General features: G+C 38.1%; 1 protein-coding gene across 3 annotated transcripts in view; it reads right to left on the minus strand.

The window, feature by feature from the left end:
- The window catches only part of TEX10 (testis expressed 10), a 60,736-nt gene that overhangs the window by 32,106 nt on the left and 1,346 nt on the right, over window positions 1-27,284 (minus strand). For 2 of the 3 annotated variants that reach the window (XM_042964305.1, XM_042964307.1), the window contains exons 2-5: window positions 23,816-24,004; window positions 21,576-22,288; window positions 20,943-21,186; window positions 15,086-15,198 (exon numbers count right to left, since the gene is read on the minus strand). In XM_042964305.1, the coding sequence (XP_042820239.1) occupies window positions 15,086-15,198; window positions 20,943-21,186; window positions 21,576-22,288; window positions 23,816-23,995 (1,250 nt within the window). In that variant the 5' untranslated portion in view covers window positions 23,996-24,004. The remainder of the gene's footprint in view (window positions 1-15,085; window positions 15,199-20,942; window positions 21,187-21,575; window positions 22,289-23,815; window positions 24,005-27,284) is intronic. The other variant, XM_042964306.1, reaches the window with a different exon arrangement.

Below are 27,284 nucleotides of genomic sequence, written 5' to 3' on the forward strand. Positions count from 1 at the left end.
TAAGCAAAAATAACCTCCAGCAGATTCTGAATGGTCCCAGATAGATGGAAACAGACATATGAAAAAATGAGCATAAACATAGGAAATACATGGACAGAACTTAGGTGATGGATACAAGTTCTCCAAAATACTGATTTTGGTTTGAAACAAGCTCAAATTTTGTCACTGGCATAAATACGGTCAGCCGTTTTCTTGGAATTGATAGGCTCTTTGTTCATTTTGAGAAAATAACTGCCAAATATCCAAGTCTGAATCCACAGTTCGTCTGGTAGTCATTCTTTCAAGTTAAAATTACGTCCATCACAGAAAAATACTCCCAAGTAGAATAATCACAAAAGTGTACTTCCTTGAGACAACCATCATCCCATGGTATGCATTCAAATTACTTTACACACACTTTGTCACACTGAATATAAAAAAAATGTGTTCTCAAGGGTCATGACTTAACAAAACTAGTAGTTTTTACTGCTTCATTAAGGACATTTTTAAGTGAGTGCAAGGTGGTGAAGAATACGATGTTTTACTAGTACAGTTGGTGCCATTGCCCTAGTTCATGCTAAGACACCGGCAGTCCTATCCACCACTGCTTTTGTACCATCAGTGCAAATGTCAGAACAATCAAAAAGGCAAACAATGTCTTAATGATATAATTGTGAAAATAGTTCTGGCCTTGGAGACCCCAGAGATCACAGACTACACTTTGAGAACCGCTGTCTTAGATAACTGACATAAGAGTAAGCCAGCTAACTATAACAAACTGTCTCACAATAGTAACTATGATCTACTGTTTATAGGATATCCCCGTAAGCTTTTTTCCCCCACTCCCAACCTAATTTGTTATCTTAAGGTTCTCCCAAAGTAGTATCTGCCCCTAAAAATTTCAGATTCTGGATATTCAATGGGAGTCCTTATTTAAACTATTTAGAAGGGGTACCTGGGTGGCTCAGTCAGTTAAGCATCTGACTTCAGTTGGGTTCTTGATCTTGCAGTTCTGAGTTTGCGCCACACATCAGGCTCTGCACTGTCAGTGCAGAGCCTGCTTGGGATTCTGTCTCCCTCTCTCTCTTCCCCTATACCGCTTGCTCTCTATCTCTCACAAAATAAATAAAGATGAACTTAAAAAAACAAACAAGCTAGTTAGGAAAACTTTCTACATATAATACATCCAATAAACTTCCTTTTTACCAAATAAACTTTATACTCTTCCAAACATCTTTTCTTTTGGCCTTAACAGGCATTGCTACTCAATTTTAATTATAGGAAGCTCAGATTTCTTCTACACATGTAACTGCAAGTCAATTTCCTTTTGAATTCTGCTTCTTTAAGTACTCAATTCCTGTTGCACTCTTTCTCTGGGCTCTATTCTGTCTTCAGGGTCCCACAAATAAATTTATTTGCCAGTAACTTTTTCTAAAATTTAATCATTCATATACAGTCTGAACTAGTATTTATTATGTTTCTTTAACATAGCTCACTTTTTTAAAACAAATAAGGGCTCCTGGGTGGCTCAGTAGGTTAAGCATCCAACTCTTGATTTCGGCTCAGGTCATGATCTCATGGTTCAGGAGTTCAAGTCCCGTGTCGGGCTCTGTGTTGACAGTGTGGAGACTGCTTGGGATTCCCTCTCTCTCCCTCTATGCCCCCCCCTCAAAAATAAATAAAATTTAAACAAAAAAAAAAAAAGGAGAAAGTAAAAAGTACACCTATTAAAAAAAATAAAATTTCTAAAAAAACTTTGTCACTGCCATAAGCAGAAAATCAATCTTTTTCTAATACCCTTTGCACTAAATTCCCAACAACCAAACCACCACTTAATGACAACTTGCCAAATCAAAGCTCTCCATTCCCACTCAAAAAAGAAACTAATTTTCCCAGCATACTAGAAAATCATCCCAACTAGTGGATGACTCCAGTCAGCTTGCTCTCACAAGCCGATTCATACACCAAAGGCAAGACTTTAGCTGTTGTGAACAGAAAGATTTGGAGTCCCAAGTAAAAGAAAGACACAGTTTTCAGGACACAAGAGAAGTCATTTAGGCCCCAGTTAGTTTCTGTGATCTATGCCCCACTGGTTCTACTAAGCCTAAGGACACTTTTTACAAAACTTCCTAGCAGAAGTACAAAGAAATGCAAAAACTTTAGTAGGTAAGGATTTTAAGGGAACAAAAGGAATGCAAAAACAATCTAAGTATGTCTGTGCAAATTTATGCCTGCCTGTACATGCGATGACAAAGCCCCCCTTTCTGAATATTCATCCTAAACCCTAAATAAAAAGAACCTGCTCACCCATATTCAGGGAGTCATGGATTTGGAAGCTATTCCCCATGATCTCCTTATTTGTAGCAAATGGTTTTCTTTGTGTGACCACTGCATCTCTAGAACTCACCAACGAATGAACTCATGTTAGTTCAGTTATAGTATCTGTTCCCAGTACATGTTAGAATTACCTTGTTAAAGACCATCACCACATAGGTTCATACATTTTGAGCAAAAAAAGTTTTCTTACAGATGACTACAATGCATTTTTAAATGTCAGTATTTTCAATGACGAAATTATATCCTTTGATATACAGGAAAGAACTGAAAGCAGGAACTCAAATGGATATTTGAAGACCAATGTTTACAACAGCATCATTCCCAGTAACCAAAAGGTGGAAACCAACCAAATGTGCATTGACAGATGAATGGATAAACAAAATATGGTATATACATACAGTGGAGTATTATTTAGCCTTAAAAAGGAAGGAAAACATGGAAGCAACCAAGAGATGCTTCAGGAAGTAGGCGAGTGCATACATAAACTGTGACCTACCCATACAATGAAACATTACTTAGCACTTAAGAGAGCTATCAGGGTGCCTGGGTGGCTCATTGAGCATCTGACTCAGGTCAAGATCTCGCAGGTTCGTGGGTTCAAGCCCCACGCTGACAGCCTGGAGCCTGCTTAAGATTCTGCATCTCCCTCTCTCTCTGCCCCACCCCTCACTTGTGCATGCTCACACACTCTCTCAAAAATAAACCAACATAAAAAGAGCTATCAAGTCATGAAAAAAACATGGGGAGGGATGAATAGGCAGAGAACAGGATTTTTAGGGCAGTGAAACTATCCTGTATGATACCAACAAGGCAGATACACATCATTTTACATTTGTCAAAACTCACAGAATGTGTAATACCACCAGGGAACCCTAAGGTAAACGATAAATGTGAGATGTGTCCATGCAGGTACATAGATTCTAACAAATGTAAAACTATGGTGCAGGATAGAAGAAAGGCTATACATTTCTGGGAGGAGTACATGACAGTTCTGTATGTACTTTCTGTTCAATTTTACTTTGAAACTAAAACTGCTCCAAAAAATGAAACCTATTTAAAAAAACAAGAAATGAAATGCTGGTACATGCTACAATACGGATGAACCTTGAAGACATTTTCCTAAGTGAAATTACACCAGACACAAAAGGAAAAGTATTTTATGATTCTACTTCTATGAGATACCTAGAAGAGTCAAATTAGAGATAAAAAGTAGAGCAGTGGTTCCCAAGAGCTGGTGGTAGGGGACAATGGTGAGTTATTTTGTAACCAATACACTTTCAAGTTGGGAAAATGAAAATATTTCTGGAAATGGATGATAGTGATGGTTGTAAACAATGTAAATATACTTAATACTACTGAACCAAACACATACAAGTGATTAAGTTAAAAAGGTAAAGGGGCACCTGGGAGGCTCAGTCAGGTAAGCGTCCAACTTTGGCTCAGGTCATGACCTCATGATTCATGAAATCAAGCCTCACAAGGGCCTCTGTGCTGATAGCACAGAGGCTGCTTGGGATTCTCTACCTTCTTCTCTCCCTGCCCCTCTCTGACTTGCACACGCGCTTGTCTCTCTCAAAATAAACATTTTTTTAAAAAGCTCAAATTTCATGTTATGTATATTTTACCACAATAAAAATCAATACTATCCTTTGTATTTGAACCAAAGATGAACAAATTTAGACATCAGGTAAAAAATTAACTGAGGTTATATGAATAAGAATGAAGACCACTGGCCAAAGCCAACATTGTCCCCCCAACTTTAACTTTTGTTGCCCTCCACAGGTTATCTAAGTATTCAATGCAGCTCCTTATGGAAGAGCAGCCCAAAATCCCTAAAAATGAATCCCTAGGGAATCTTGTAAAAAATAAGCCAGTTATATTGCCAATCTATTTTTGCTAAAAATCCCACAACTGCAAAGTTGTCTGGGAAAATGGCAGTACTAGTAGGAGGACCCTAAGCTTGCCTCCTCCCACGGATACAACTAGATAACACCCGTATCAGTGTAAATTACCTAGGAAACCATCCAGAAACTGGCAGAACAAATTCCACAACTAAAGGCAGGGAAGGGGACATATTAAAGAAGGTAGGAAGGGCAAAGACAGTCTGGAAGCAAAATGGACCATGGCTCTTTGACACGATGGAGAGGGAGATGATGGCATAGAGAAGGGCAGAAAACAGACTTCACATAGGGGAGCCCTTGAACAGGGAGGATGAATCCCTGGAATATTTGCTTTTGAAAATGAGAGGGGCTGAATTTTGTAGTTCTCAAAAACCAGCGGGACTTAAAGCCTGAAATTTTAAAAATCGGCAGACTTGGCTCTGAGAAAGCCCAGAAGACATTAGGAAGCAGAGTTCCCACAATTAGAGCAGGACAAACAGCCCGTGCAAATACAGCATAGTATCAGCAACTGGAAAACTCAAGGGCAGACAAGAGGGAAAGTGATTTGCGATTTGCTCATCTCAAAGCATGGCCCAGAGAGGCAGAGGTCACAGGGAGACCCCTCCAGGAACAAAGGACCTGGCAAGGATCATTTCCCTCTTCTCCCTTCAGCATAAATAGCCACCAACAGGAAACAGCCCCGTGCTACCACTCCTAACCTAACTTGCCAAGCCTCCTTACATCCCACCCCTGCCAAAACATCCCACACCCTCCACCATACCCAACACCCCCCAACCCATGACAATTCAGCAGATATGCCCTTCCCAGTCACATGCAGGCCTGAGTCCTAGCGCTGCAGGCCCCTCCCCAAGAAACCCAGCACAAACTCTGCCAATGCCACATCTCCTGACACTCATGTTTTCAGGACCTCAGTTCTGGCAGCAGTAGTGGCAGGTCTCCTTTCATAAGCAGACCACTACACCCCTTATTAAAATGTGTTCCACCTGGGGGCACCTAGGTGGCTCAGCCAGCTGTGCATCCAACTTTGGCTCAGGTCATGATCTCATAGTTCATGTATTCAAGCCCCATGTCAGGCTCTTGCTAACAGCTCAGAGTCTGGAGCCTGCTTCGGATTCTGTGTCTCCCTCTCTCTCTGTCCCTAACTCACCCCCCGCCCCCCGCCAAACAAATAAACATTTAAACAAATAAACAGTGCCCCACCCCTGCCAAGGATCAAACATTGTACACAATGAGCAAAGAGAGCTTCTGTAAACTACACTAAAGGAAAAAGAGGCCAAGACGCAAATGGAGAGCACACACAAAACACATAGGAGACACTCTCTTGAAGCATCAGGCCTTGGGAAACAGGACACTGCATTGCCGGGCACTACAGGACCTCTTCTTTAAGAGACTATTATTGTTAAGAGCAAAAGAAACAGCTGACTTCCCTAACACACAAAAACAGACACAGGAAGTCAGGCAAAATGAGGAGACAGAGAAACATCTCCCAAATGAAAGACCAGGACCAAACCACAGCAAGAGACCAAAGTGAAAATAAGTAATATGCCTGATAGAGAATTTAAGATACAGGAGAGGGGTACCTGGGTGGCTCAGTTGGTTAAGCATCTGACACTTGATCTCAGCTCGGGCCTTGATCTCAAGGTCCTGAGTTCACGCCCCATGTTGAGCTCTGCACTGAAAACGAAGCTTACTTAAAAAAAAAAAAAAAAAAAAAAAGACATTGGATTGGAGAAAAGAATGGAGAACATCAGTAAGACTGTCAAAGAATAAAAAGAACTAATCAGAGATCAAGAACACAGAAAATGAAATTTAAGATACACTGGATGGAATAAATATCAGGCTAGACAAAGCAAAGAATGAATTAATGACCTGGAAGACAGTAATGGAAGGTAACCAAGCTGAGCAAATAAGAGGAAAGAAACTTATGCAAACTGAGAATAGTCTTAGGGTACTCAGTGACTCCATCCAGCATAGTAACAATCTGCATTATAGGGATCTCAGAAGAGGAGATAAGAGGGAAGAAAATTTATTTGAAGAAATAATACCTGAAAACTTCCCTAGTCTAGGGAAGGAACAGAGATCCAGACTCAGGAAAAAGAGACCCTCCCCCCACTCCCAATTCAAACCATGGCCATCCACACCAACAAACATAGTAATTACAATGGCAAAAAGTAGTGATAAAGAAAAAATTTTTAAAGGACGATGAGAAAGTAAGACAGTTACATACAAGTGAAACCCTACAGGGATATCAGTGGATTTTTCAGCAGAAACTTTGCAGGCCAGAAAGGAGTACAGCAGGATATATTCAACATGCTGAAAGGGAAAAATCTGTGGCCAAGAATATCCAGAATAGAAGGAGAGATAAAAGAGTTTCTCAGACAAAAACTAAAGGAGCGCATGACCACTAAACCAGCTCTACAAGAAATATTTAAAGGGGACTCTGAATGAAAAGGAAGACCAGAAGTGAGAGTACAAAAAGTAAAAAACACATAAGCAATAAGAATAAATGTATTTGTAAATATTCAGTTAAGGGGATTCATAAAATAGAAGGATGTAAAATATGAAACCATATACCTAAAACATGGGAGGGAGAGGAGTAAATAACAGTATAAACTTAAATGATCATCAACTTAATATAGACTGCTATATGCATGTAGAAGATGTTATGTGCACACCTAATGATACCACATATCAAACATCAGTAATAGATATGCAAAGAATAAAGAGAAAAGAATCCAAGTATATCACTAGAGAAAGCAAACTATGAAAGAGAGCAAGAGAAGAGAAAGGATCAGAGAAAATCTACAGGAACAACCATAAAACAAGTAACAAAATGGCAGTAAATACATATCTATTCAATATTTACTTTGAATGTAAATGGACTAAATGATCCAATCAAAAGACACAGGGTGACAGAGTGGATTAAAAAAACAAGACCCATCTATATGCTGCCTACAAAAGACTCGTTTCCGACCTAACAACATGTGCAGATTGAAAGTGAGGGGATGAAAAAATATTTATCATGCAAATGGATGTTAAAAGAAAACCAAGGCGGCAATACTTATACTGGACAAAATAGACTTTAAAAAGACTTGTTATAGACTATAACAAAAGACAAAAAGGGGCACTATGTAATAATAAAGGGGGCATTCCAAACAAGAGGATATAAAAATTGTAAGTACTTGCACATCCAACATGGGAGCACCCAAATACAAAACACAGTTAATAACAACCATAAAAGAAATAACTGATAGTAATACAATAATAATAGGGGACTTTAAAAGTCCACTTATATCAATGGACAGGTCATCCAAACAGAAAATCAACAAAGAAATAGTGCCTTTGAATGAAATCCTGGACCACATGGATTTAACATATTCAGAACATTCTATCTTAAAACAGCAGAGTACAAATTCTTTTCAAGTGCACACAGAACATTTTCCAGAATAGATCACATATTAGGCCACAAAACAAGTCTCAACAAATTAAAAAAAAAAAAAAAAATCAATGTTCTATATACATCTTTTCTGACCACAATGCTATCAAACTACAACTAAATCACAAGAAAAAAATCTGAAAAGAGCACAAATACATGGAGGTTAAGTTAAATAACATGCTATTAAACAATGAACAGGTCAACCAAGAAATCAGAGAACATCAAAAATTACATGAAAATGAAAACACAACAGTCCAAAATCTTTGGGCTGTACCAAAGTGGTTTAAGAAAGAAGTTTATATAGGGGTGCCCAGGTGGCTCAGTTGGTTAAGCATCTGACTTGGGCTCAGGTCATAATCACGTGGATCGTGAGTTCAAGCCCCACATTGGGCTCTGCGCTGACAGCTCAGAGCCTGGAGCCTGCTTCGTGTGTTGCCCTCTCTCTCTGCCCCTTCCCCCACTCATATTCTCTCTCTCTCTCTCTCTCTCTCTCTCTCTCAAAAAATTAACAAGCATTAAAATAAATTTTTTTCAAATGGTTTAAAAAAATTTTAAGAAAGAAGTTTATAGTAACACAGGCCTACCTCAAGAAGAAAAACCTCAAGGGGCGCCTGGGTGGCTCAGTTGGTTAAGCGTCCGACTTCAGCTCAGGTCATGATCCCATCGTTCGTGGGTTCGAGCCCCGCATTGGGCTCTGAGCTGACAGCAGGGAGCCTGAAGCCTGCTTCTGATTCTGTGTCTCCCTCTCTCTCTGCCCCTCCCCTGCTCATGCTGTCTGTCTCTCTCAAAAATAAATAAATGTAAAAAAGAAAAAAAGAAAAACCTCAAATAAGCAAACTAACCTTACACCTAAAGAAGCCACAAAAAAAACAAAACCCAAAGCCATCAAAAGGAAAAAAATAATAAAGATTAGAGCAGAAATAAATGATACAGAAATTTAGAAAAAATAATTGAACATATCAATGAAACCAGAAACTGGTTCTTCTAACAAATCAACAAAAACTGATAAACCCCTAGCAAGACTCAACAAAAAACTAAATAAAGAAAAATTAAAAAATAAAATAAATACATAAGACAAGGAGAGAAAGACCCAAATACAATTAATGAAAAAGGAGAAATAATAACCAACACCCTAGAAATACAAACAACTGTAACAGGATATTATGAAAATATCTATGCCAACAAATTGGACAACTTGGAAGAAATGGATAGAATTCCTAAAAACATAACCTACCAAAACTAAAGCAGGAAGAAATAGAAAATCTGATCACATCAATTACCAACAATGAAATTGAATCAGTAATCAAAAAACTCCCAATAAACAAAAGTCCAGAACCAGACGGCTTCACAGGCAAATTCTAGCAAACATCTGAAGAAGAGTTAATACTCCTTCTCCAACTATTACAAAAAATAAAAAAGGCAAACTTCCAAAATTCATTCAATGAGGCCAATTACCACCCTGATACCAAAACCAGATAAAGACACAAAAAAGAGAACTATAGGCCATTATCTCTTACAGATGCAAATATCCTCAACAAAATATTAGCAAACCAAATCCAACAATATATTTAAAAAGCATATACTATGATCAAGTGGGATTTACTTCTAGGATGCAAAGGTGGTTTAATATTTGCAAAACAGTCAGGGCGCCTGGGTGGCTCAGTTGGTTTCAGTGTCAGACTTCAGCTCAGGTCTTATCTCCCAGTTCACGGGTTCGAACCTGCTTTGGATTTTGTGTCTCCCTCTCTGTCCCTCCCCCACTCAGGCTCTATCTCAAAAATAAACATCAAATAATAATATTCGCAGAACAATCAATGTGATACATTACATCAGTAAGAAAAAGAATACAAACCATATAGATGATGCATTCTGTCCCACAGATGCAAAAAAGCATTTGACAAAGTACAGCATCCATTCATGATAAAAACCCTTTGCAGAGTAGGTCTAGAAGGAACATGGCTCAATATAATAAAACCCACAGCCAACATCTTACTCAGTGGTGAAAAACAGAGCTTTTCCCTTGAGGTCAGGAACAAGACAAGGACGTCCATTCTCACCACGTTTATTCAACATAATGTTGGAAGTCCCAGCAATTAGACAACATAAAGAAATAAAAGGCATCCAAATTGGTAAGGAAGAAGTAAAACTCTATTTACAGATAACAGGAGACTATACACAGAAAACCCAAAATTTTCACCAAAATACTAGAACTGATAAATGAATTCAGTAACGTCACAGGATACAAAATCAATGTACAAAAATCTGTTGCATTCTTATACACTAATAATGAAACAAGCAAAAAGTGAAATTAAGACAACAATCCCATTTACAAATGCACCAAAAACAATAAAAGATCTAGGAATAAACTTAACCAGAGGTTAACAACCTGCACTCTGAAAAATTCTTAAAAACTGATGAAAGAAAATGAAGATGACACAAACAAATGGAAAAACATTCCATGCTCATGGGTTGGAAGAATAAATATTGTTAAAATGTCTATATTACCCAAAATCAATCTATACATTTAATGCAACCCCTATCAAAATGCCAACAGCATTTTTCACAGAACAATCCTAAAATGTGTATAGAACCACAAAAGCCCTCAATAGCCAAATCAATCATGAAAAAGGAAAACAAAACTGGAGGTATCACAATTCCAGATTTCAAGTTATATTACAAAGCGGTGGCAATTAAAACATATGCTACTGGCATAGACATGTAGATCAGACGGGGTAGGATAGAAAGTCCAGAAATAAACCTACTATTATATGGTCAATTAATCTTGGACAAAGGAGAAATGAATATACAATGGAAAAATGTCTCAACAAATGGTGTTGGGAAAACTGGACAGCTACACACAAAAAAGAATGAAAATGGACCACTTTCTCATACCATATACAAAAACAAATTCAAAATGTATTCAAGACCTAAATGTGAGACCTCAAACCATAAAAATCCTTGACAAGAGCACAGGCAGTAATCTGACACTGGCCACAGCAACATTTTTCTAGATAGGTCTCATGAGGCAAGGGAAATAAAAACAAAAGTAAACTACTAGGACTTCATCAAAATAAAAGACTTCTGCACAGAGAGGAAACAATCCTCAAAACTAAATAATACCACCCTACAGAATGGGAGAAAATATTTGCAAATGACATATCCAATAAAGGGTTAGTAGCTAAAATATATAAAAGACTGACACAACCCAATGCCTAAAAAACAAATAATCCAATTTAAAACAAGAATACGTGAACTGACATTTCTCCAAAGACGACATACAGATGGCCAATGGCCAACAGACACATGAAAAGATGCTCAACATCACTCGTGATCAAGGAAACGCAAATCAAAACTACAATGTGGTATCACTTCCCACCTGTCAGAATGGCTAAAATCAAAAACAGAAGACACAAGTGCTGCAAGGATGTGAAGAAAAAGGAACACTCATGCACTGCTGATGGGAATGCAAATTGGTATAGCCATTGTGGAAAACAGCATGGAGGTTCCTCAAAAAATTAAAAACAGGAGTGCCTGGGTGGGCTCAGTCAGTGTCAGACTGCTGATCTCAGCTCAGGTCTTGATCTTGGGGTTGTGAGTTCAAGCCCCACGTTGGGCTCCACATTGGGTGTGAAGCCTACTTAAAAACAAAAGTTAAAAATAGAACTACCCTATGATCTAAGAATCACACTACTGGGTATCTACCCAAAAATACAAAAACATTAATTCAAAGGGATACACGTACACATATGTTTATTGCAGCATTACTTATAATAGCCATACTATGGAAGCAGTCCAAGTATCCATCAAAAGATGAATGGATAAAGAAGGTACTGAAGGTACTGCATATGTTTGTACACACACACACACACACACACACACACACACACACATTTAGCCATAAAAAAGAATGAAATCTTGCCATTTGCAACAACATGGTTGGACCTGAAGAGGATAGTGCTAAGCGAAATAGGTCAGAGAAAGACAAATACCATATGATTTCACTCAAATGTGGAAACTTACGAGAAATTCAAAAAACAAAAAAGAACAAAAAAAAAAAAAAAAAAGGAGGGAGAGAAAAACCAAGAAACAGACTCTTAACTATAGAGAACAAACGGACGGTTCCCAGTGGGGAGTTGGGTAGAGGGATGGGTTAAATAGGGGATGGGGATTAAAGAGTACACTTACTGTAATGAAATAAAATTCAATTTAATTTTCAAAATTCCACATGGGGGCACCTGGGTAGCTCAGTCGGTTAAGCGTACGACTTCAACACAGGGCATGATCTCACAGTTCATGAGTTCAAGCCCCGCATCGGGCTCCAGTTCAGAGCCTGGAGCTTGCTTCAGATCCTGTGTCTCCCTCTCTCTCTGCCCCTCCCCTGCTCGCGCTCTATCTCTGTCTCTCTAGACGTTACAATTTTTTTTTTAATAAAATAAAATCTTTTAAAAAAATTCCACAATTTCATTACCTCAACATCTTCATAAAGTTAACTCCTTTTTACCTTTTATATCTTGGTACAAATCACTTCATCAGGGCAGCCTTCCCTACAACTCTATTCCCTCTTAAAAGATCAGGACAGGCTCCTTATTATATACTCTCATATTACCCTAAACTGTTCCTTAACTTTATCACAGTTGGTCACAGATTAAACAATCAGAAACATCTCCCCCATTAGCTTGTACTCCAAAGCATCACCCCTTTACCTCAAAATGCTCAGCACACAGTACAGTAACTGCCTTCCACATGTTAAGTGTTCAATAAATGTTTTGAATAATGACAGCACACCCATACACTCTTGGATAATTTACTTGCATTTAATGGTCTACTAAATGCCAAACTTCCTAACCACTACTTAATCTCATTTTGATGAAAATTATGTATGGAAGCTCTTATCAAGAAAAATACACACACATAAAACTCTTCAAGAGTTCTAGGACTTTCTGAAGCTTATCCATGGACCAGATTTAAAAGTTTTGCTCTAATAAAAAATCATGTTTGTTGAGGGATAGGAGGTGGGGAACCTAATACCTTACTCAAGAAAGTAGCTACCTATTTGACTGTCCCCTCCAACTCCAGAAACTCACTAAATCAATCTTCCAAAGACGTAGTTCTGATCCAACCAAAAGTCTTCATTTATCTTTCAGCTTTGACCCTTTGGCACTGAATTTCACAGACAAGGAACGTCTCTCAGCATCAAGGCTGGTAAACAGCAGAAATCAGATTTGACCCAGATCTGTCCCATGCTCTCCATTACCTAATCCTATGGTTTTCTTACATGCTACCTCTTCTAGTTAGTATAATCTCTCATCCCTTGCTTCATTTATGCCTGCTAAAGTGATATCCATGCTCAAATACTACTCTTCAATATAGCTTTATCTGTTCATCCCATCAAGGATCTTTCTCTTCCTATAAATTCCTATAGCACTTGTTAATTATACAATTCTAATAACCCTTAAATAAACTGCCTTCTGCTACATACAATTCAATTTTCCTCCTGCCAGTTACTGGACTATTGTTTTTAAGCTTCAAACCCACCCTTCTATACTCTGCTTTGTCATCCTACAGCTGGGACTCTAGGCCACATTTTTCCTTTGCAGCTGGCTTCTCATTAAGCTCTGCCAATGAAGGGGTCCTAGTGAGACTAGAAAGCTGTAGGAGAAAGATGGGATACTCTCCTTTGTTTGCTTCCCAGTCCTGTTTTTGCTTCCTTTTGCTGCCAATTCAACTCAACAACTCTTCCTCAGGCCAGAAGCAGTTTATTCTAGTAGCCACAGTTGAATCCAGTTTGCAGTTTTTGTGACACAAAACCAGCATCATCACGACCCGAAGAAGCACCAGCCAGCCAAAATTCCCTTAGCAAAGTTTTGAGCCCCAGCTCGAGGCCCCTCTTCAGATCTCAAAAACATTCATGCCCACTAAGGAAAAACCACTTTCCCAGGGGTCAGAGTTTTGGTGCCACAAAGCATTTCCTCCAAGCTTCTTGCTCTCTTCTTTCTCCCACTTCTAGAGACAGTACCTACTTTCCTGAGTGGCTATCTCCATATTATGTTTCCTTTTGCCTTTTCGGTTCTTTGGGGCACCTGGGTAGCTCAGTCAGTTGAATGTCCAACTTCGGCTCAGGTCACAATCGCACGGTTTCTGAGTTTGAGCCCCACAGCAGTCTCACTGCTGTCAGCACAGAGCCCCCTTTGGATCCTCTGCACCCCCTTGCCCCTCCCCTGTTTGAGTGCACTAAATAAATTTTTTTTTTTAATGCTGTTAAAATCACTAGGGTGGTTTCTGTCTCCTAACTCTTCCCTGACATATTTTTACCAATTTTGTATTTTGACTGATTTAAACAACTTTATGAATTGCTTAGAACAAGAAAACATCTGATGATCTCTATTATGATACTTTTATAGTAAGCAACCAAAATATTTAATGAAGAAATGAAAACCTTATCGGCCTCCAACAGCCTTGTCACTTCTAAGCATATCCTCTAAACCCTGCTCAAAGAGCCTCATTGATTCTCCAGGTAGTTTCTTCCCTTTGACAAATATAACAATCATCTGACAGACTAAGACCCCTTCAGGCATTTACTCATTTGAGGAACTGCCACTTTTAGCATTCTAGCTTGCACCTGCTTCTCAAATTTTATTAGATAACTTGTTTCTACACTTACTTGCTCTCACTTGAGGTGAACATTTTAAACCGTTTTCAGGCTTACAATTTTAAGTTCCATCTTCTAATCCATAAATTCTGGTTTAGAAAGTTATTTCTCTCCAATTATCCTTCTTCCTGATACTGATAATAGTTTCATTACCAGTTTCCTCATATATAAATGACACAACTACATGACCTTTAAGATACTTTCTTGCTTAGGGATTACATAGTACCTCTTTCCCAAATAAATCAGCCCAACAAATTTTATTATATTCTTATTTATATAACTTGATACTCTGTGAAAAGAATTCACTTTAGATTTTTAAACATTATAAGAAACGGAAGTCGGGGCGCCTGGGTGGCGCAGTCGGTTAAGCGTCCGACTTCAGCCAGGTCACGATCTCGCGGTCCGTGAGTTCGAGCCCCACATCAGGCTCTGGGCTGATGGCTCGGAGCCTGGAGCCTGTTTCCGATTCTGTCTCCCTCTCTCTCTGCCCGTCCCCCGTTCATGCTCTGTCTCTCTCTGTCCCAAAAATAAATAAAAAACGTTGAAAAAAAAAAAAATTTTTTTTTTTAAATTAAAAAAAAAAAAAAGAAACGGAAGTCTCAAGGCTTAAAGTGACTTACTTGTTCAAGATCAGCCATACTACGGCTACTTTTACTTTTATCTCACAAAATTTAGATACAAACCCCTCACAGTTTAGAACGTTTCAGTTTAAGGCTAATTATCTTCTGGTAATTTCAGGTTAAAAACTTTTTCAAGTCTATACAGTGGAAGGAATCACAATACCTTTTATTTGTCTCTTTCCTTTTGTGCTTGGTTATTTCTTTTAAGGCATACGGAAAATGACTCATAAAATGGTGTTTGAAATCAATAAGATAATTCTTTCGAAGCCACGACTCCTATTAAAATAAATAAAAATTAGAAAATCTACAAGAAACAATTTAAAATAACCAATAAAACTTTAAGCAGAAATGTGACCACTTATTAATATTCAACTATATATTTACCATTATAATACATCTTTTGCTTATGACAGAAGATACAAATAAATTTTAAAATCAAAATAAATTAGAGCACCCAAATGTCACCCATAGATCTTTCTGGTGTTTAATAATTATCATTACTTGTATTTTATTTACTGTTTAAAAGAAAAAGGGAGAAAGTAAGAAGAAAATTCTGAATTTGAACCACTAGTGCAATATTTGTAAAATATACCAGAAAGTCTTTGTACTAGTGTTCCGTTACACAATAACTCTACTTCCCAGCAATTCTATTATTTCCCATTAAAAATATTTGTCAAAAAGCAATGCAATTCTCTAAAGTTCTTGCAGTACTCATGAATCTTTCTCTCCTACCTGAAACACTTTTTCCAAATTACAACACTCTTATTTTCTCCTATCCAGAGAACCAACCATTCCATTTTTCCAGGGACTAAAAGGTTTCTTGGGATATAGGACTAGCTGGTTACCCTACAGCTCCTTAGTATCCTTTACTGTATTCTTCTCTTTGTGCTAATTTATCACTGTATACTCAACATGTCTTCTTGAACTTCTAACAGACATGTTAAATTTAACATGAATAAACTGATCTCCCCACCGGCAGTCACACTGTCATTTGGATCATAACGCAGGCACCATTCTTGCTCCTCTTTCCTTCACTATACACATCAGCAGTCCCACTGACTTTATCAGAACCCAGCTGCTTCTCATCACTTCAACTCTAGCTACCATTCTATTCTAATCCACCACTCTTACCAAGATTACTGCAATAGCCTCCCAACTGGTCTCCCTACTTTTCCTCTTGCCCTTCTCAAAAGTCAATTCTCTACATAGTAGCCAGGGTGATCTTTTTATTTTTTTAAAGAAACGTTTATTTTTGAGAGAGAGAAAGAGAGACAGAATACAAGCAGGGCAGGGCCAGAGAGAGAGGGAGACACAGAATCCGAAGCAGGCTCGAGGCTCTGAGCTGTCAGCACAGAGCCTGATGTGGGGCTCGAACCCACAGACTGCAATAACATGACCTGAGCTGAAGTCGGATGCTTAAGCAACTGAGCCTCCCAGGCGCCCCTAGGGTGACCTTTTAAAGCATAAACCATACTTCCAAATAACACAGGAAAGAAGAAAGGGAATAAGTATGTATGTAGGGCAGGACTGGTCATTCATAGGAAAGATGGTGTGAGTTTGGGTTCCACAGTTTTGCTAGACCTGGATGCTGATCACAGAGAAGTTCACTAGTGTTCTGTGTACCAATTTGTCATATTAAAGTTAAATAAACATAATTCAGATCATGCCACTTCCCTGTTGAAAATTCTCCAATGTCTTTTCACCACATTTGGGTTAAAATCCAAACTTCTTACCATGGACAATAGGGTGCTACATGATCTGGCCACTGTCACTTTTTTCCCTTATCTTCTACCATTCTCTTAGTACCTCACTTGCACAGGCTTTCTTGCCATTCCTCAAATATGCCAAATTTGTTCTCACTTCAGGGGCTTTGCACTTGCTGTTCCCTATGCCTGGAAGGTTCTTCCCACAGGTCTAAGACTTGCTCCTTTAACTTTATTCATTGACATTTAAAAGCCATGAAAGCGTTTCCTGACCATCTATTTAGAATAGCTCCCCCTTGAGGCACCTGGGTGGCCCAGTTCGTTAAGCCTCTGACTCTTGATTTCAGCTCAGGTCATCTCACAGTTCATGAGTTTGCCCCGCATTGGGCTCTATACTGACAGTGCATAGCCTTGGGACTCTTTCTTTCTCTCACTCTCAAATAAATAACCTTAATAATAATAATAATAATAATAATACAGCTCCCACTCACTCTGTTCCAGCACATGTTCTCTTTACCCTGCTTTACTTTCATCTTTCTTCTTAGTATTGACATTATATATTTGTTTACCATCCACCAAAAGTTAAGTACTGGAGGGCAAGCAACCTTGTCAGTCATGTTCATCTCTATATTCCCCGAGCCTAGAACACCCGAGACTCTGTACAGCAACATTATTCAACAGACCTTTCTGCAGTGATGGAATTATTACTCATCTGTGTTTTCTAATACCACAGCCACTAGCCACATGTAGCTATTGAGCTCTTGAAATGCGGCAGTGTGACTAAGGAACCGAATCTTAATTAACTTAAACAGCCATATTTATAGATGTTCAACAAATCCTGATGCATATTTGCATTACGTTGTACAAATTCCAATCCTCATGGCAAAAAAGACGTGGGCAATGAAGTATATAAACTAAAAATAGCAAGCATTAAAATACAAAGCTAAGGGGCACCTGGGTGGCTCAGTTGGTTGAACATCCGATTTGTGATTTCGGCTCAGGACACGATCTCACAGTCAAGCCCCATGTCAGGCTCCTTGCTGAGCATGGAGTCTGATTGGGATTCTCTCTCTCCCTCTCACTCTGCCCTTTCCCTGCTCATGCACGTGTGTACACTGTCTCTAAATAAATAAACTTTAATAAATAATAAAACCTGGATTAAAATGAAGTTTCTCAACTATGCAGCAAATAAATACATTTAGCAAAACCTAAAAGCAAGCAAGTGTCCCAAGGCTGCACCTAATCTAGATGCCAATTTATCAATAGAAGCCCTATACATTTTTTCTGTTAATTTTTTTTTAATGTTTATTTATTTTTGAGTGAGAGAGTCAGAGTGTGAGTGGGGGAGGGGCAGAGAGACAGGAAGACACAGAATCCGAAGCAGGCTCCTGGCTCTGAGCTGTCAGCACAGAGCCCGACGTGGGGCTCAAACCCACGAATCGTGAGATCATGACCTGAGCCAAAGAAGGATCCTCAACCAACTGAGCCACCCAGGTGCCCTCTCTCCCCCGCCTTTTCTTTAATTTTATAGAGCGAGCCAGTGCACGCACAAGCAGGGTAGAAGGGCAGAGGGAAAGATAAAGAATCTTAAGCAGGCTCCACGCTCAACATGGAGCCCAATGCGGGGTTCAATCTCATGACCCTAGGATCATGACCTGAGCCGAAATCAAGAGTCAGATGCTAAACCAGCTGAACCACCCAGGTGCTCCAGAAGACCTTCACATTTTCTGAGAGAAAAGAGCTACAATTTAGGTTGTGGGACACAATTTGCATTTAAGACCAAGGAATGCCACTTCATTCCTCTTTTAAAGTTTGAGCTGTTATAGGTCATCCAGTATCTTAACTACTAAGCTATAACTGAAGATGAGTGAGACAAACATAATGGTAACAAAAAATAAATTAACGCATTTTAATGTCACCTTGTACAGCTCACATACATATTCATGCTTTGTTCTAAAATAATGAATCTTGGGGTGCCTGGAATCGCTCAGTCAGTTAAGCTCTGACTTCAGCTCATGTCACGATCTTGTGGTCCATGGGTTCAAGCTCCCCACCGGGCTCTGTGCTGATAGCTCAGAGCCTGGAGCCTACTTCAGATTCTGTGTCTCCCTCTCTGCCCCTCCCCCGCTCATGCTCTTTCTCTCAAAAATAAACATCAAAAAAAATTTTTTTAACAAAATAATAGATCTTACCTTATCCAGTTATTACAATTCAACATAACCAATTTGCCAAGGTAAATTAGAGAATTCTACCAGTGTATGCTTTTAAATACTATTTCTATTCGAATTAAACTTTCTTCAATTTATTTGAATTTTAAATAGTATCCCAGTTCAGTATTCTACATAGCGTTCAACAATCTATACAAAACAGTCTTCTGAATATAGTGTCCTACATTAATGAACTGTTAATAAACAGTCATAATAGCACAGAATAGTTCTAACGCATACAACTTTAAATATCCATAAAATTAAAGCAGTGTTTGGATATTTTCACAGTATTATCTGAACGATAGTGCATAATATAAAATTAGCATAATTAATGAATTTGCATTTGGTCCTACCATTCTATCTGGTTACAAACACTATTACTAAAGGATTAACAATTAGTGCCTGTGTGTCACCAAACACCAAAATGCTTAGAATTTTTCTTAGTTTTCTAAAAATGAAGGAAAGACTGGTACTTAAGGTTTATGTTGATATCGTGACTTTTACTTTCTATCCCAGCTTCAGATAAATCCATTCAAGAATGCAAATAACATATGCTTTTCCAAAAACCTGTATGCATTGTTAGTCACTAGCTTACACCATAGGTTAATTGCCATAAAGGACAGTAAGCTTTGCTTTCATAAAATTATACACTCTACCCCCAACCCTGATCAATTTCTTGCCAATGTATGCAATGAATCATGAGACAGGCTCAAAACTGTAGTCAATAAAATGCCATCCTATTTGAAAAAAGCAATTCATGTAACAACCCTACAGATGATGGATAATGGGTTAATAGTGCTAGAGCAAGCTCTTAAAAGAAACACACACCTTAGTATGATTCCACAATGCTTTTCAGGATCATCGAATACTCTTTTTAGTTTATCCTTCATCTTATTTTATGGAGTCTATTCACTCATTCTAAATTCCAGCTTGAAATAAAAATTGAACAAAACCAAAAAACTGCTTTGTCAGTTTTGTACACATGCAGGCAACTTCAAGGATTCACACCTGCCTAGTCAAAAATCCTTGCAGAAATTCTATAAACCAGATACTTTAAGCTTTAAAGTATTGTTCCTGCAGCTGCCCTTTAAGTGTGCTATCATATTAATTTAATACCAATTAATCTTAGATCTTGTTCTTCCTTACTTACACCATGGACTATACATTATATTCTCTATACATATTCTCTATACCACAGCACTTCAAAAAGGCTGCCAATATTCAACTCTCCCCCACACAGCAGATAAATCATCACGAAACTCATCTTTACTATCATCTTTTCTAGTGAAAACCTATTACACAACTTAGAATCTTAGGTTAATTTCACGCAGACCATACCTAGAACTACAGCTTACCTACAGTGAAAGGTGACTTTTAGAAATGTGTTCTGATCTTATATCCCTTGTCAAGAGAAAACAAAACAGCATGCACTAATCAAGTCTGTAAGTAATTTCTTCTCTAAATCACAGTAGGTTAGTTATAAGATCTTCACTGTGGTCCATTTCTGCTAAAATTGACAATGTGGCATACACTGGAAGAAACTCCTTAATAAGCAACTTTTTTAATCCCATAAGAGGCCTCCAGAAACTAGAATGCTCCTACGTAATCAATCTGCCATAAACAATACATGGTAACACTACTGTGATTACATCTAATAAAAGCAAATGAAAACAAGCTCATTAAGTTACACATTTCACTTAAATTAAAAATATTCAGAGTGGGGCACACAAGTGGCTCAGTCAGTTGAGCATCTTGCCTCTTGATTTCGGCTCAGGTCAGGATCCCAGGGCCACAGGATCAAGCTGAGCATGGAGCCTATTTAAGATAGTCTCCCTCCCTCCCCCTCCCCCCACCCCTCGTGTGCACGCAAAAAAAAATCTTTCTGCCCCTCTCTCCCACTTGTGCTGTCTTACATAAACAAACAAATAAATTTCAGAATCATCTCACAAGACTATCTTAACTTGCATTTTGGGGCTAAAATAAGAAACAAGCTTATAGTTACACCACTAGAATTATTTTGGAAAATGCATAATCAATTAGTAAATTTCTAACCTGCCCATTTATGATAAAAGGCATTACTTAGAAAATAAAGAATCCATTAAGTTCTCACCAATTTATGAGTTTCATCATGTTGTTTGGAGAGTTTCCACAGAAGGGAAATAATATTAAGAACTTGCTGCATAACCTGCAGAGGTTCTCTTTCTATACCATTTCCAACAGAAGCAGCTAGCTGTGGAGGCACAGCTTCAATCCAGCATTCAATTAGCAATGGAATTATTATCTCAATAAATCCTTTCAAGTTTTCAGTAGATGACAGGCCTTCATCCACACTGCCTAGTCCTCCAACCAGGTACCTAATAAAGAAAGGTAAGAATGAAAAATAAAAATTAATGATTAAAAAATATCACTCCCTGTTTAATTTAAATTTAAATGTAAAGTACCAGTAAAATGAAGTTCCCTGAATTGACAATTACATTGATCAAGACTAGTAAGAAAATAAAATTCTAAGATGACAAAGCCAAAAAAGACCATCAAGTTTTATTTCTCATTAGGCTTTGTAAGAAATGAACAAATTAATACTTTCATATGACTCCTCCCATCAGTAAATAAAATCAAATCATGAGTAACTATATGAAAACTATAAAAGACAACTTCATGTCTCCCCACAATTAGCCATCAATGATCAGCAGTTAAAATTCAATATAGGAAAACTGAGTGTGGACATAACTGAAATCCTTCTTACCGTAGCCTGAACTGTGAACTGACATTTGGCTGTGAACCCCCATTTTCATAAACCTGGATGTGCTGCTGGTCGTTGGCATGTTCCTTCCAGTTGATAAAAATGGAGTTGCTAGTGGCATGGGGATTTTCTTTTTGTTCCTGAAGTCCTTCACTTTCTCTCAACCTACTGGATCCATCTGCCAAGGCCTGAAGGAATTTACTGAGTCTCACTAAGACTTTCAGCCTCCACTGCTGAGAAGTGAGTCTCCGATTAGGATTTACAGAAAGTATCCAGGACTGGGATCTGTCTCTATTTACCAGTCCTTTGGACAGCTGCTGATGAGAAATAAGTTCTACAAAATTCTTAAGCAATATACTGCTACGGCCAGTAATTAAGGCTGGGTACTGTTCCAGCAGAATGTCCAAAACTTTTAAAGAGTCCTCCTGAATTCCTTCAGTAATGTGAGTCATGGCACTAGAGAGATGGGCACTTACCAAAGGAAAAAATGGAGAAATTTGTTCAGCTCGTATTTTGGGGGCCAGGAATTGAAGAAGTTGAACTGCTGCTAATCGTACATTAGCATCTTTATCTGTAAACACAGCAGTCACTTCACTTAATATGTTTGAAAGGTGTGCATCAATTATAAATGGGTATTGAGACAAAAGGTCTTTAAGTCCAAGAAGAGCACTTTGTTTAACCCCAGCATTGTAGTGATGCATCTGTGACAGCAAATCCTAAAAATAAAAATACAGGATTTAGCTATATTATAACATTTTCAAATAAACATGCTAACTAAAACTATGCTAATAAATTAACCCTCCTTGAGGAAACTACTTCAGTAAGTATTTTTGAAATGTTATTTAGCTTTTACTAAGATTGTTTTATCTTTAAAATATATTTAGCTTAATAAAAACATTACATAACTCTTGGTCAGAATCTTCTTTCTGAAATTAACCTGCATGTAGGCTATCATTTAAAGTGACAACAATCATCATCGCTACTGAAAAACCTACTATGTACCAAACATATGGTAGGTACGTTTATATACTCTTAATTTAACAAATGCATTCTCCTTATTTTAAATAGTCTTTCAGGATATGTGTGTATTCTGAGTATAACATTTGACAATTTTATTTGTGGAATACTTTATACCATCTGTGGGGAAAAAAAAGTAACTTCAAGTACCTTTTCAATTTTATTTAACTTCAGAACTTAAAAGCAAAACTAGAAAATGTTGATCTTCACAAAAACTGGCTCACAAATGCTCATAACAGCTTTACACATGGCAACCAAATGGCAAGTGGCATTACAAGTGGCAACCAAATGTCCATCGACTGATGAGTGATAAAATGTGACATTAACCATGCACTGAAACTCTATTCAACAGTACAGAGAAATGAAGTACTGTTCTGACAGATACGCTGTAACACAGATGAACCTCAAAAACATACTAACTAAAAGACCAGTAACGAAAGACCACATATCCATTTATATGAAATGACCAGAATAAGCACATCTACACAGACAAAAAGTAGATTAATGGCTGCCTAGAGCTAGGGGAGAAGAATGGGGAGTGACCTGTAATAGATATAGGGTTTCTTTCTGGCATGATAAAACTGTTCTAAAATTAGATTGTGGGGATAATAGCATAACTATAAATACATTAAAAGTTACACAATTGCACACTTTAAATGGGTTGATTTTATTATGCATAAAAATTACATTTCAATAAAGCTGTTAAAATTTTAAACAAAACTATTGCTCAAACTTGAATTAACTTCACACATTTACTGAGAACCTGTAAGTTATGTGGGTTCAAAATGAGTAAGACAAGATCTTTGAGCTCTGCACTGGGTGAGGAGCCTGCTTAAGATTCTCCCTCCCTCCCCCCAGTTCGTATACTTTCTCTCTTAAAAAAAAAAAAAAAAAATCAGTAAGACAAGATCTTCATGAAATATAAAAACAGCTAGAAAATTGTCACATCAAAAACTTGTTACATTGAAAAGTTAAACAGAATTTCTTCCAGATCATATATTAACACATCAAATAGGTATATAACAGAAATCACTGTGCATTTAGTTGAGCAAGTCTTTCTGGAGGAGGTGGGAAAGCTGCAGTGGCAACTCAGATTTGATTAACGGACAAACTCCGAACTTAAGCCGTCAATAAACCCTGAGAAATCAATACAACTTTTCACAAAAAACATTCTAGATGATTTCAAAGAAAACTCTTACTTTATCAAAACAGTATTTATGATTTACCTTTATGTTAAGTTTTCTATTGTTCGTTGGAAGAGTTCCATCTTCTTTGAGTTGCTCAGGCAGATGTATAGTCTTCGTTTTAAAGTTTGTAACAGTAGCATTTTCTAATTTGGGTTTCTTTTTACCAACTTTTAGTTTTACTTTTTGAAAATCATCTTGGCGTTTTCTTTTTTTGGTCATTCTTGAGTGCTATAATGAAAAGAATTTTAAAACAATGGATATAAGAAAATAACCTATAAAAGAATAAAGAAGGTATTTTCCAACATTTATATTACTCTAAAATTTATTTCAAAGCTAATCAAGAATCAAGGCCAACAGTGACTGTGCCAAAGGATCAAAGTATTAAATGGAGAATACCTTTACAACAGGTATACCTTAGTCAAGACACATATAAAGAGAAGTCATCAACAATAAGGCAACAACCCTGCCACAAATCTGTCAAGCGTTTTTAGCTGGGAAATGGAAACCTTTTGAAATAACCAGGTCCAGGTTTGGGGTGGGTGGTTGGGGGAGGGGGTGGCACACAGATTGCTAAATATACCTTATATCTGTTCCTGGCCCCCCAAAGTCCCTGAGGAACCTCTACTAATGAAACAAAACTAAGTCTGAAGACTAATGTTTTCATCTAACGCATCCTTTAACAGCCAGAAAAGGTCTCATGAATCTAAACTGGTGCCTGAAAAATGTGTAAGATTCAGAGATAGGTAGCAAGGAGAGTTAATGGGCATTTCATTGAGTAAGGAAAACACGGTATGATTCAGGGGTAGAGAATAAGTCTGGTACGGGCAAAAATGAAGTATCAGCATTTTGAACACCAGGATAGGTTCAGACTAAACAGAAAACAGTATCCAAACCAGGAAATAAAAGCAGTATAAAAGGGAGTATAGTATAGCAGAGGAGTAAGGAACAAAGACCAGCTAGGCCACTGTTGTAATACATAACCTGGGCACAAATATGTCATTTTGTACTTCCCCCTCTTCATCATTCTTTCAGTTTACATCCAAAACTTCCCACACAAAAATTTTGATCCGTGCCTCCTACCCATTCCCAGGCCACCTCTTAAATCCTTAACTTCTACCCCAGACTGTTATTAGTTTCCCCATCAGTATGCTTGCCTCGTTTCTAGTGTCTACTCCCCAGTCCATTTGCTAGAATCACGAGAGAGCTCTTTCTAAACACAGATCTGGCTCAGGAGTTTTCAGCTGTTCCTCCACTCCCTTACAGTAAAAACTCCATAGCTTGACATTTCACGTCCTTCCTAACTTCCCCTCCAGCTTTATTTTCTCATAAGCTAACATCTATCTAAAATATAGCCTCCTATACCTGGAATCAGCTCAAGTCTTCTTGAAAACTTTTCCACATGCTACAAAAATAATGAATTCTGCTCACCACTATACACCCACTAGAACAGGTAAGTACCTCTGAAACAAAACTTCTCGTCTATCATAACTATGCTATGTCCAGAAATTTTTTTTAGAAGTCACAACACTATAAATGGGGAGTCCAAAAAATGTGAATAAAATGAAGGTTTACATTATTGTGAAATAAAATGGCTTGTGCAAGACCAAGCAGCTCAAGTTCCAGGAATCCAGAAGCCAATCCCCTATAACATTACATCCAAATTCACATGATTGCAAGGTTTTACCACATTAGAGCCCCTTAAGCTAGGTAGGATTTGGCAACATAGGTTAAAAGCAGATTCTAGAGCCAGACTGATTCAGTTCTTATTCAGACTGCCACTTTCTAGCTGTAGTTAAAACTGTGCCTCAGTTTTTATCTGTTTTATCAAAACAGGGATGATAATAATAATACTTACCTCATATAATTGTTACAGGATAGGATTAATAAGGAGCAAATGAGTTCCTATTTGTAAAACACTGAGAACTGCACCTGGCACTGTTCAATACGTATAACAACACGTACATTTTCCTCAAACTCTTAGGACCAGAACATTATCAAGCACAATATGAGACACATTATGTACACTGGCATTCAATTCTCACAAAACCAAGTGAGGAAGGTGGTACTAAATTAAAGATGAGCCTCAGAAAGATTTGTCAGTCCTGTGTTAGGGAGTTGAAGAGGGACTTACAAAACAGAGCTCTGCAAAATCAGCTTTATGTTACACATACTGGAATTAAGGTGAGGACTGGAAACCTGAGTGGCAAAATGGCTTAACTTATTTCATTTATACCAATTCCAGGTTTTCACCCCACCCACACATCTAGTTATTCTAGTTTTAAAAAAGGGATAAGCAAAACCTAAAAAGAATACTCACCTGGCCTTTTTATTTAAAAAAAAAAAAAATTTTTTTTTTAATATTTACTTTTTTGAGAGGGGGCGAAGCAGGGGAGGGGGAGAGAGAGAGAGACAGAGAGGGGACACGCACAAGCAGGGGAGGGGCAGAGAGAGAGAAACAAAATCCGAAGCAGGCTCCAGGCTGTCAGCACAGAGCCCAAAGTGGGGCTTGAACTCACAGACCAAGAGATCATGACCTGAGCTGAAGTCGGGCACTCAAATAACTGAGCCACCCAGGTGCCCCTCACCTGGCCTCTTTTAATACAAAAAGTTTTTTTTTTTTTTATTTTTTTTTTTTAAACGTTTATTTATTTTTGAGACAGAGAGACAGAGTATGAACGGCGGAGGGTCAGAGAGAGGGAGACACAGAATCTGAAACAGGCTCCAGGCTCTGAGCTGTCAGCAGAGAGCACGACTCGGGGCTTGAACTCACTGACCGTGAGATCATGACCTGAGCCGAAGTCGGCCGCTTAACCGACTGAGCCACCCAGGCGCCCCGTATACAAAAAGTTTTTAATTAAGCAAGCACTCTTTGTGAACTTTCCCTACAATTTTATTATTAGCTAGTACTAGAGATGAAAATAAACGGTATGAGACAAAAAATGAATTAACCCCCACTCACCAATCCTCTGGGCTATCTTTAGCCACTAACTACCTGACCTGTGTCCAACATACAGTCGGTCAAGCTTATACCATATTATGCATCACTTTATATTAGTCACAGTAATTTCCCTATTAGAAACTAAGAGGGCTGATGGCTCTTCCTTGACTTTTAAAGCTAATAATATTATTTTATGGTACACAAAAACCATTTTTATACTAGGAATTTTTAAAGTCCTATTACCAATTTGTTACTTTCACATTAAAATAAAGATTTTCAGGGGCACCTGGCTGGCTCAGTCAGTTAAGCTCAGACTCTGGATTTTGGCTGCTCATGGGATCAAGTCCCACAATGGGCTCCACACTGGCAGCTCGGAGAATGCTTGGGATTCTGTCTCTCTCTCAAAATAAATAAACTTAAAAAAATAATAAAGGGGATGCCTGGGTGGCCCAGTCAGTTAAGCCTCTGACTCTTGATTTCCACGTAGGTAATGATCTCAGGTTTGTGAGTTCAAGCTTCACTATCAGCAGGGAGTCTGCTTGAAACTCTCATTCTCATTCTCTCTCTCTC

This window comes from Panthera tigris, chromosome D4 (assembly GCF_018350195.1).
Source record: "Panthera tigris isolate Pti1 chromosome D4, P.tigris_Pti1_mat1.1, whole genome shotgun sequence".
Lineage (NCBI taxonomy): Eukaryota > Metazoa > Chordata > Mammalia > Carnivora > Felidae > Panthera > Panthera tigris.